The 12,517-nt window shown below is 39.6% G+C and overlaps 1 protein-coding gene across 1 annotated transcript in view; it reads right to left on the reverse strand.

Moving 5' to 3' along the window:
• LGR5 (leucine rich repeat containing G protein-coupled receptor 5) overlaps positions 1-12,517 on the reverse strand; it is a 223,604-nt gene that overhangs the window by 86,689 nt on the left and 124,398 nt on the right. The window contains exons 3-4 of the mRNA XM_073620041.1: positions 11,405-11,476; positions 5,782-5,853 (exon numbers count right to left, since the gene is read on the reverse strand). Of these exons, the coding sequence (XP_073476142.1) occupies positions 5,782-5,853; positions 11,405-11,476 (144 nt within the window). The remainder of the gene's footprint in view (positions 1-5,781; positions 5,854-11,404; positions 11,477-12,517) is intronic.

Below are 12,517 nucleotides of genomic sequence, written 5' to 3' on the forward strand. Positions count from 1 at the left end.
AAATTCTTAACAAATATGTCAGATATAGCCTTAGAAAAACAAAAGCACATATAAAGTGTTTCTAAAGGAAAGATTAAAAAAAAAAAAAAAAATAACAATCATGTTCTATTTACCTGCTCTGTGCAGGTAGTGGAAGCAAGTAGTGCTAGCAGGTTTGCACAGAGCAGCTTCAATCTACTTCTTTTTGTGTCCCCCACCAGTCATCCTGGCTCCTCCTCCTTGCAGAGTGCCTCCAATAGCAAGCCTCTTGCTATGGGGCACTCAAGCAGGCTCGCTCCCATGCCGTGCTCTGTGTGTCCATTCACACACACAGCGTGGCTTGATTATGCCCCCACTCTCTCCCCGTTGGCTCACTGGCTGTGATTAACATTGGCTGCTCTGTGTGAGCCAATGAGGACAGAGAAACCCCGGAGAGCTGCTGCTCTTGTGCACATCACTGGGGCTCAGGAGGAAGGGCTGCACTCATAAGGTTTTTTACCTTAATGCATAGAATGCATTAGGGTAAAAAAACCTCGAGCCTTTAGAACCACTTTATTTTACAGACAGAATGCATATTTACCTTTAATATATATGTGGTTTTAATGAGTATAATGTTTGTTTTAACCCCCGAAGGTATGAATGTTGAACTAGACCCTAACTGTTTCAATAATGACTATTTTATTTCATGTAAACTGTATTTGTTTTACTGTATGTATATTTTTTGTGGCAAGTGCATGTGTGATGGCACTTTTATATAGTGATATAATAGTATGATTTTTCATGAACACATGTGATGTGGAACAATTTGGATTGGGGATAAGCTGATACCTTCCTTACTATAGAGACATTTGTATGTCTCTATTCAAGTTTTTACTTTATTATTGGCAGAGGATATATGAAAGTAACAAATTGCAAGATAGCTGCTCTGTTCCTCCTTAAGAGATGCAGTTGTTAGGTCGAGACTAGGGTATTGATTAAGCAGCAGACCGATGTATTTTAAACACACCACATGTCTTCTAATGTTTGTGATATCTTATAACATGTTGGGTGCATGCAGGGTTAACAACCTGAGTGTTTGCCCATAAATTGAGACAGCTGCGCTGTGTGGCCACGCCCTCTGATGAAGTCTATGACGATATGCGTTAGGGCGTGACCACACGGCTACAGTGTCAGTCAGTGAGAGTGTTGCTCAACCCAGAATCACCGCAAGCAGTGACCCTACGGGCAGTGAGAACCCCACATTCAGAATGAGCAATGATCCAAAGTGTTACATGCTTTTTATATGCTTTTAAAGAATTTTAATTTGTAAATTCATTACTTGAGGGGGGATTTGTGGGATCAATAAATTTACAGAGTTACACTATGACACTGTTTCCATTGTTGGGTACTTCTGACGAGGGGAGGTTCCTTATACATCGGACTCCTGTAGGAGAAGTTCCCTGTGCTTAAGGTGTAGTAGAAACTGGTTGTAGCCGATCAGAGGAGGATTCCAGCTAGACAACGTGGTTGATTCTAAGGGAAGTGATAGTGTACACATTTTTGTGACATAATTGGTTTTGTTTTAATAATGTTTGTTTTGTGCTCATTATACGGTAGTTTAAGGCCTCTTAATTTACTTAATAATTCCTCCTCTAGCTACCACGCCACGCACCAGGGGAGGAAAAAGCAGCCTTTAAAATGCGCCTAAAGTCACCTTTTGCATACACATTTAAGCGCATTTAAACACATTTAGGTGCGTCAAGCATTTGGGCATTCATTGATTCCACTGGCCAGAGTAATAATTTACTCTAGCATTTCAGCACGTTCAGTGTTTTCTTTCTGCGCAAATGCTCCTCTCCTGAACACACAAGTGATAGGGTTTTTTTCGATCTCTAAAAGCTCCTCTTCTAACATGCCTGCAAAACATCTATGTGTGCATGGCCACATAGGCTAACATAGAGGTGCATTTAGAGGCTAAAAGAAAGTGATTACATTGTTTTTTTTTTTACCTTGTGATCCTACCAATAACACACTTCGTGACCAATGGTGACAATGGTTACCCACTCTACTGATTTGTGGGGGAGCATCATTGTCACCCTTTGAACAAGAAATTGTGCGAGGATTACAGAACACCTCTCCCTCTCTTCTCCTTTATAACATAGAGGGGAGGTGATCTGTACTTCACAAAGGTGAACTGGGCAGGGCTGATACCACTGTTCAAAGTAATACTACAGCTCAGAAACATACATGCTAAAGGCTAGTTAGGTGTATAGCCATATTCTCACTTTAAAAAAAAGTCAAATATATATTTCTTGAAGATTGATGTGATTTAGACAATTTCTACAAGTGGCTGTTGGTCTCCAGTGCTTAGCAAAGGATGTGGCTGTTAGTCTAAAAGAGAGGCAGGTTACATGTATGGCCATCATCCATCACCTAGGTAAGAGGGTATCATATGCTAATATTCTCTTCACATTTACTCTGGGATTGGGGGCCTTTGCTAGCCCAGGAGCATACCTTATATACATTACTCTTTATCATTACCACAGACTCACTCCTCTCATCTCAATACCAGTGTGGATACATTACTTTATGGGGACTCCTTCTGTGTGCGCCTGGCATTTTCTCTCTCCCCCCTGTTTTTGAGTGCTCCCCCCTCAGCTCCCGGACCTGACTCAGTCGGTGGCCTGTGACTATGGAACCCATGGTGGTCCACACTCTCTGGTCAAGTGAGTATACATCTGGGATGTGTGGCCTTCTAGCCTCTCCTTTATGCATACCCCACTTTTTCCTCATGCACTATTATTTTTTATTATTTGGATTTTTTGTTTTCCTTGCTTTTAGATGTTGGTGCTTAATTGCCCCTGAAGAGTGTTTGATACACGAAACGCGTCGGACTTACCACATGCACCATATCTTTTATTGAGTGTTATATAGCAATGTTGTGACCTTGTGCATTTTATGGATATTGTAATCTTTCAATCATTTCTTGCCCTGCATCATTTGGGTTTTGTTACCTACATTTACCATGTGTATATATGCAAGGATGTACATGTACCTATGATGGTTTTATGTATACTTTTGGAACTATACTGTGCCACCTGACTATTGTCAATCAATAAATGGTTTTGTTATATAGTGACTGATCCCTTGGTCTTTTTTGCACACCTCACTCAAAGTCCCACTTCTCCAGTTTCTAGTATGCATAGGGATGGAGACCTAGGTCTCATTTAAAGTCCCAACCTGTTCCAGTAAACCCAAATTAGTCTAAAAGAGGAGACAAAGAAAATATATCAGGAGGGAGTTCTGGTATTTTTAGTTCTACAGAAGTGAGTTCAGCAAATGGGGCATGTGGGTCAGTGACATATGTACTTCCACAGAAGCAAGACAGAGACTGCAAGCAAACTGAGAATCATGTATCTGTAGGCCCAGAACAGACACCTGTGGGCTACAAAGTAAGAAGCATGCCAGAGGGATACTCATGGGCCTTGTATTTCTACAGTGAGTAGTAGAGCATGTGGGGACTAATTTTGCTATGGACAAAGGAAAAAACACCAGTAGGGCAAGCGGGACTTGCAGTTCTACACACACACAGCACACACTAGAGGGGTATCTTGGTACAGGAGAGGAGCCACGTGTGCTAGGACCCGTTGTACAGAGACAAGAGTGAAGTCACTGGGGCTTTATAGGGAACTGATCAGGATTTTAATACTGAAACTGCAACCAATGACTTGTATATAAAAGTGTAAGCTTTGGGGGTGATGATTATTATACTTGTTTTCTTCCTGAGCAACTGACCCAGAACAAGCATACAGCCAGTGACACCTCAGGACACCTAATATACACAGACTTGTTCCATGTCCGTAACTCTCCAAGTAGTGACAGAAAAATGGGAACAACAGCTGCAGAGCTTGCATCTTAAAAAATGAAACAAAGTAAAAAATCTGCAACTAAATACAGTATAAACTACAGTGTAACAGTTTTTTCTTAATAGTCATGCAATGTTAATCTTAATTTCTTAATGATAGATGTTTTAACCGCTTGCTCTCTGGGGCAATTTTAAAATTTTTCATATACATGTTAAAATCAGCATTTTATTGCTAGAAAGTTGCTTAGAACCCTCATACGTTATATATTTTCTGAAAGCAGAAGCCCTGGAAAACAAAATGGTGGTTGTTTCAATTTTCTTATGTCGTACAATATTTGTGCAGCATTTATCAAGCACAAGCTTTCAGGAAAAAAACACACTTAAATGAATTCTAGTGCACACAAACATAACACCCAATTTTTGGTAAAATATAAAAGCTGATGTTGCATCAAGTAAATGGATACCAAACAAGTCAAGATGTCAAACTGCGCACGCCTGTGAAATGGCAACAAACTACGGTACCTACAATTGTCCATAGGTAACGGTTTAAAAGCCCTTACAGCTTATCAATTTAGAGTTAAATGTGAGCTATGGTGATATAATTATTACTCTCCCTCTTATGTTTGGAGCAATACCTCACATGTGTGGTGCAATCAATGTTTACATATGCGTACCAGTGCACACTTACATTTGCAGGTGAGCACTGGAGTGCTTTAAATTTTTTCTATTTATTTTATTTAGTTTTTTTTTTTACATTTAAAAAAAAAAATTCATTTAACTTTGTTGCTATCACAGGGGGTAAACAAGACGCCTTGTGATAGCTTTGGACAGTGACAGGCACTCTATTAGACCCCTGATCCCTCCTCTGCACTAAAAGGCAAACAAAATCCTTGTGGCTTCATTCATCACAGAGGAGATGGGGGAATTAATGTTCCTCCGTTTCCTTTGTGGGCAGCCGACCTAACCACTTACAGTGGTGCCTGGTGGCTACAGAAGAGAGAGGAGGGCTCCGCAGCACTGAAAAGGTGATCAGGTGGCTGTAGAGCTGCCCTGATCACTTTTACAGTAAAGTCAATCCCTGGCTGAGAGAAATACCACCAGGATTATATATACTGTATATGTATATATATATATATATATATATATATATATATACATACTGGATAGCAAGCGGTTAAACTGAACACCACACCAGATTTCTAAAACACAAACTTCTTGAAAATACTTTTGGCATCTGCAATTCACTCTAAGGACTCAAAAGTTTCTACTGAGAGGCAAAGTTCAGCCTAAACAAATATTGCCTAAATATATGCACCAAATATATTCTAATTTGAATTGGGCATCTTTGGTGTATTTTATACAAACCTCTGCAGTAAACCAATATGAAACAACTCCTACACTTTGCCTCTGTGCAGGAACTTCTTGTAGTGAAGACTGCTCCCTCTCCTTATGTAGAGTGACCAGTCTTCCCCATATCTGCCCTCTCCTGTATTTTCCTGCAGGCAGCCTGTAATGCCCAGAGCTGCTGGGAAAAGTTTATGTGCTTGATCTGAAAGTGGTAATGTAAAAATAAGTTGAATTCTACTTCGAGTGCTGGAACTTCCCTTGTCAGAACAGCCGGATATTTAAATTCAATAGCAGGGACATTGCATATGCTGCAAGTATCTATGAGTGTCTCCAGGTTTGATTGTTTCATTACAGTGACAAAGCTGCTTTAAAGAGAAACTATAAAATTTTCGTTTTTAGTACACATGTTCACGATCTTGCAAAGTTTACATGAAAATAATTTTTTGTGACTTTGACATTTGATTTGCTTGTCTAATAAGGTATTTCATACACACTTTTATTTTAGAATCTCTCTCTCTATGACAGTGATAAGGAAATTGGAGAACATAAAGCAGAAAGGATGAGAAGTATTTTAATCGTTATCCATTTCACAAACGATGAAACATACTTACAGAGACTGGAGACTACGGAGATTATGAAATGCATCACTTGGGACCTGTTTTAACTGGTTATTCTGTAACATCCTGTAAAATAAAGAAAAAAAAAAGTTTTTTTTTTTTACTTTAATTACTATACAATAATGCAGAGAGAAGTCTTTGTGGCTTTCTTCATGTACATTATCCAAACCATGATATTTAGACCAGCACAATAAGCTAACAATAGGATCAGTCTTAGCTTTAATTGTTTAAACATCAGTCTATGAACTCTCTGTAAGGTCCCGGGAGCTAAAGATAAACTATAGGAGGGTGCATTAACATGCATGTTCCTGTAGGTCGGCAGGCACTCACCTGTTTAGAAGTTGTGTTTAGAAGCTGATGCCAGAAGCACAATGGCAAAGACAACACACCATATAGACATATTTACTCAGCTGCATTTTCAAAGGAAAATATTCTTAAGACTGTGGCAGTAGATGCTGCATAATAGCAGTTTCACAGTCAGTGTCCCGGTGTTATTGTATGATTTATTTACACTAATGTTAATATGTCTGAGGTTACAGCCCGGAACAATTCTCTGTTAAATTTGGTATTCTTAGATCTGCATACCAGTACTCTCAGTGCCCAGTCCAGAACATGACTTAATGTCATATTTGTAATATTGTCTTTCACCACAGAGGAGATTTCTCTTTTCTTCCAGTTCTGTCTGACATCTCTGTCATGTGGACAAGAAGCAAGGGAATATCTCTTTCACAGGGACTTAAAAAGCAATTAAACCTTTAAGGAGTTTCTTAACCTTTCTTGCTGTTAGAAATGTTCTTTCTATCGCTTCTTGTGCCCCTGTTTACCCCTCATTTCCTGCTCTTTGACATCCGTCAAATAAACAGAAAGTGACAGCAAACCTCCACAATGAAGACACAGAAAGCAAATGAGAAAATTAACGAAGGTTCTCTTCTCCACTAATCCAATACAAAATAAAAGTTTTTTTGGAGAAGTACATTAACGAAAGCAACTGCCTTCATGCTCCATAGGATTGTCAGAAACATCTAAAAGACTTTGTCTATATCACCTTTTGGTAATATATCACCATTAGCAGATTTCCCATGACTAACCGTAAAGTCACCAGGACAGGAAAGGTGAGGATGCATACGTCATTATAAACTATTTTCAGAAAAAGGAACAAAAATGTTAGGATTTATGTCTTAAAGTGGTTGTAAAGGCTGAAGGGGCATTCTATGCATAAAGGTAAAAAACCTTCAGTGTGCACCTCCCCCCTCAGCCCCCCTAATGCCCTGTACACACAATTGGATTTTCCGACAACAAAACCGTGGATTTTTTTCCGAAGGATGTTGGCTCAAACTTGTCTTGCATACACACGGTCACACAAATGTTGGGCAAAAATTCCAAACGTGAGGAAGTGGTGACATACAAGACGTACGACGAGCTAAGAAAAAAGAAGTTCAATAGCCAGTGCGGCTCCTTCTGCTTGATTCCAAGCATGCGTGAACTTTTGTGCTTGCAGACAACAAGTTTTGTTGTCGGAAAATTTGAGAACCTGCTCTCAAACATTTGTGCGCGGAAATTCCGACAGCAAATGTTCAATGGAGCATACACACGGTCGGGCAACAAGCTCACATCGAACATTTCCTGTCGGAAAATCTGACCGCGTGTACGCGGCTTAATACTTACTTGAGCCCGATCTCGATCAAGTGATGTGCACGAGACCCGAGCTATCGCGGGTCTCTCCCTCCTGTTTGGCTGATATGCAGCAGCAGGAGCCATTGGCTCCTGCTGCTGTTAATCACAGCCAGTGAGGCGGGGGCAGGGGGCGGGGCTGAGCTGTGCTCTCTGTGTCTTATGGACCCAGAGAGCCGGCTCGGGAGTCAGCAGGCATGAGTACCCCTACAGCAAGTGGCTTGCTATGGGAGCACTCGGCAAGTGGGAGGGGCCCAGAGCGCCAACAGGGGACCCTGAGAAGAGGAGGATTGGGGCTGCTCTGTGCAAAATCACTGCACAGATCAGGTAAGTATAACATGCTTGTTGTTTTTTTTTTTTTAAATAACATTTTTTCCTTTACAATCACTTTAAGTCTCTTGTGGGCAGCAGACCAGCTTGAATACACATTGACACTTTAGTGTCAAATTAGCATCATAAACATTACTGCGCACGAAATGTGCAAAGTCTCAAAAGACTTCTAAGAAAGCCCTTGTGTAAAACCTATTTAATTTCCATAATTTGTAAAGGAGGCACATTTGCCAGCAAGCTTTACACATTAAAGTGAAATTCCAAGAATTTAAGCACTTTAAAATCTGCTCACTCATAGGGGGTCACACTCAACAATGTGAATGCCACCTCATAAAATGATCTCTTTTTTTACTATTTACATTTTTACTGAGCGCTAGGAGTACAACTAACCCTACACTTTTAGAGCTCCGATGCTGGACTTGCCTATCCCTCCTCTACTCTTGCCCAACCAAGGAAAGTTTTGTGTTACAAAGTATTCTGTGAATGGGCAGAGTGACTGCTGTGTAGCAAAGCATATCTCTCTTGTCAGAAAACCAGGAGTATAGTGACAGCACACAGTAAAAATATAAATAGACCATAAAAGAGATAAGTCCATACATACACTTGGACTTCACACCTTATAAACCAGCATATTTTTAAAAGTGCTGCAATTCCTGGAGTTCTGAATAAACCTCCTAACTGGATGTGCATTAGGGCTATAACATATTTGGTGCCTATCAAATTGTAATTAGATTTTGCTTAACCACTTCAGCTCCGGAAAGGTTTTACCCACTTCCTGACCAGGCCATTTTTTTTCGATACGGCCCTGCATCGCTTTAACTGACAATTGCGCGGTCGTGCGACGTTGTACCCAAATTAAATTTAAGTCCTTTTTTCTCCCACAAATAGAGCTTTCTTTTGGTGGTATTTGATTGCCTCTGCACTTTTTATTTTTTGCGCTATAAACAAAAAAAGACCGACAGTTTTAAATAAAAAACAATATTTTTTACTTTCTGCTATAAAACAGTCCCAATAAAAAAATGTAAAAAATCTATTTTCTTCATAAATTTAGGCCAATATCTATTCTGCTACATATTTTTTGTGAAAAAATCCCAATAAGCGTATATTGATTGGTTTGCACAAAAGTTATAGCGTCTACAAAATAGGGGATAGATTTAGGGACTTTTTTAAAAGCGTCGCTCCCGCTGTGATTGGATAGCGGCCACGTGCACGCCCAAAACCTCCTGCACAAAATCACGTACCTGTACGTGATTTTGCACAGCCGGACCACCCTGCCGCAGTATATATGCGGTGGGCGGTCCGGAACTGGTTAATAACATATTGATTGTCAGATTGCAAAACCCTGTCATCTGGAACTATTGCTGTAGTTAGAAGAAATGTCATTGTGCCATGGGATGTCATAAAACACTTTTATGACACCCCTTTATCACACACCTCAGACCCTTTGGTTATGTTGATTCTGTAAACACCCTCATTAGGTGGAAAAGAAGGCTGCAACTGGCAGCTGCAACAGTCATTCACCATCAAAACCATGAAATCATGATTGCTAGGAGTCATTTATGAGAGAAGGTATTGAACTAACTTTGCAAATTAATTGAACTTTGCATGAAACCAAAACTTTTAAGCCTGTTTATTTTAGGCTTCATTTAGAGGTGAAAATGTTTTTATTGTTTCACATATTATAACGAGGATAAGACACAACAACAAGGGTACAAAAAGTCAGCAAAATGGCTATCACCCGCAGCATGACATGTATAGGTCAGGAAGGAACAACTAAACATTGTGCCATTTAAAAGGGACCAGGCTTAGTATAAACAGCATAATCAAATTAGTTGTATAGGCAGTACGTAAACAAAATAGTGGATATATGCGTATCAGAAAACAAATCCATTTCCATTGTTTGGTCCACAATAATGGGTGATCCAAACATAGCCTGGAATATAGTGTGTTCAAGCAATAATTGTATAGGAGAAAAACAGAGGAAGGAAAATAAAAAGGAGGAATGAGGGGGGAAAGGGGAAAAGAAAGAAGAAAAAGGGGAAGCTGGGATGAGAGGAGAGAAATGAGGGGCCAGAGGCCCATCTGGTCAAGAGAGGTATCACATGAGTAACAACAAGTACGGTAGAAGTGTAAACGAAGGAGGTGAATGTCATCAAAGTTGTGCTACATAACTGTACTGTGGTAGGTCTGAGCTAAGAGAGGGCTATTGTTGCACCCTCAGGAGTTGAGAGCATTCCTGCAAGGGCATTAGAGGAAGAGAAGTGGATCCAAATATACTGTACCATAATACTTTAAACTTGTAAAAAGAGGCATTATGGAGCACCAGCATTTCCTCCATGCGCATGATGTTATTCACAGTAGAAACCCATAGAGACAACGGGGGAGTAACATCTCTTTTCCAGAAAAAAGGGGATAATCTGCCTCGCTGATGATATGAAGTGTAAGAGGCCTTGCTTCTCTGAGGCTTTAGGGCCTGAGAGCATGGATAAGAGAGCAATTTAGGCTTCATTTAGACATGCAGTTGTGGGGCAGCAAAAATGATTTGGTGACCCGCGTTTTGCCAGCCGCCAACCACCCCACCACTTAAGCTGCTATAGGCAGTGGATGGGGGTGTTTACATGTCATAGCTGTGATGCTTTATTTTGAACCCAAGGGACAATTTACCTGACATGTGCACTGAACGCTACAAACTCAAGCAAATAGAGAAGTGCCACAAACATTTTTGTCTGCAAAAATGGGGTTAAAACAGGCAGTGAGGAGGCATCACAGCTCTTCCTCACCACCTGTTAGTAGTTGCAATTCGATCGTAGATCAGGTTTCAGAGGAAAGGGAGATTTAGACGCATGTCTAAATCTACCTTTATTATTACTAACGGTTCGTTTTGTATTAACTTGTCTATTTTCTTGCACCAGTTTTCTTTTCTTTCATTAAATTATTTTAAAAATGGTTAAGCTGTACCTTTAACTTCTCTAACCTGAAATTAAGGAACTTATTCTCTCATTGAAGAAAGCTACCCTATTTTCAACTTACAATTCTGTCTGGGAATGGCAGTGAGTGCACAGACATTTCCTAAAGGTGCTGTAAATGGTGCACGTTGCGTATGTTAAGGGTTAACTGTGGAGTTAAACTGCTTCAGATATGATCACTCTCAGTCTCCTGGTGCTCCTTTTTTGGCAAAGCTGATACGTCCAATGGACACATTGGTGTTTTGTTTAGATGGAGCGCGCAGGCAGCCGTGGCTCAATATAGACAGCACTCGGAGCCTCCACAAAAAACAGGAGCGTTTATGGGAATTTAAAAAAAAATTATCCTGTGCTGAATAAAAGAAAGTGGATTATCAAACAAGCTTACATGTAAATGTGCTATATGATGTTATCTTTATTGTTTTGGTTTAATAACACTTTAATGGAAATGTAGAAAACACACTGGTCTTCGGAATGAATATTAACAAAAATGGACTCCTCTGTGACCAGCATAAAATATATTTACAGTATATTTAATATATAGCTGTGGAGAAACAGTCAATTTTAGCTATAGTAGTGTAATTAGAGACTGACAATAACTGAGAATAGCAATCAGAAATATACTGTATACTCCAAATGCTCAGTCTACTTACAGTACTTTGAGACTGCTGAGTCCAGCAAAAGCTCCCTTGGGGATGTATGTCAAGTCATTTCCTGCAAGACGTCTGCAGAGACAAAAAACACAAGTAAATCTCTCTTTGCATGCAACACATTTAAACAAGGTTCATCTCAGTGCATCAAAACTATTGATTAAGTAGACATACCAAGTGTAGTTGTTTTCCCGTCTTTTTATTACAAAACAAAGTAAATAAACACAAATAATCTCCTCTAATAAAAGCAGTGACTCAATAAAGTAAATGTTTCAATCTTACGGTAATGCTGAAACTTGCACATTTTGTTTGCTAACATAGATGTTGGCATCACTCAGTCACAACCCTATAGGGGACAACCAACAGATACATGTTCAATACTAGGACCCAGGCTGTCAATATTGTCCCACGGTAAGTATACATTTGCAAAACAATGCATCTCAGTGTTTCCAATGTGCCATACCGAATTGTAATTTTGCATTGCATTACGGTTATGTAATAGCCACTGATTAATATGCAAAATGCATTTGCCCATATCATTAGATGAGATTGGTTTTCTGTATAGAGGTCAGTAAACAATGATTCCTGATCGGCTTCTATAGCTATTTACCTTTGGATATTGGTTTCTAAATTATTCTTACATTGATATTACTTTGGCATGCTGATATCTAATCTATCTGGCTCTATTTTGTACATCATCATAGCACTTTGTAATGCTTTACTAAGAAAACCCAGTTAAAATGCCAATAAAGGCAATTTGTTTTTGTTTTGGATAGAGTGGAGAATGATTAGAACACCTGTCAGTTTTTATTGCTGTCTGTGCCCCCATTTGGGAGATTCACCTTCTCTTTTTGTCCTGTTTACCAGTATCATCAAAAGTTACACTTTAAGGCCAAAAGTAAAAAATAAACAATTTTGTCCTGGATTGTAATTGTAACAGGTCTTTAAGAGTAAATGGCATTTCAACAGCCTATCTTCTGATTGGTTCAGTTATCCTCTAATTGTGAGAAAGGGTGGGTCAGATGAGAGAAGCAGTTTCTGGTTCAGGAATATAATCTTTACATTTGTGGCAAAAGAAACAAATCAAGCCTACCATGTGATGGTGAGATGCTGTTT

The sequence above is a fragment of the Aquarana catesbeiana genome, linkage group LG03, assembly GCF_042186555.1.
Source record: "Aquarana catesbeiana isolate 2022-GZ linkage group LG03, ASM4218655v1, whole genome shotgun sequence".
Taxonomy (NCBI): Eukaryota; Metazoa; Chordata; class Amphibia; order Anura; family Ranidae; genus Aquarana; species Aquarana catesbeiana.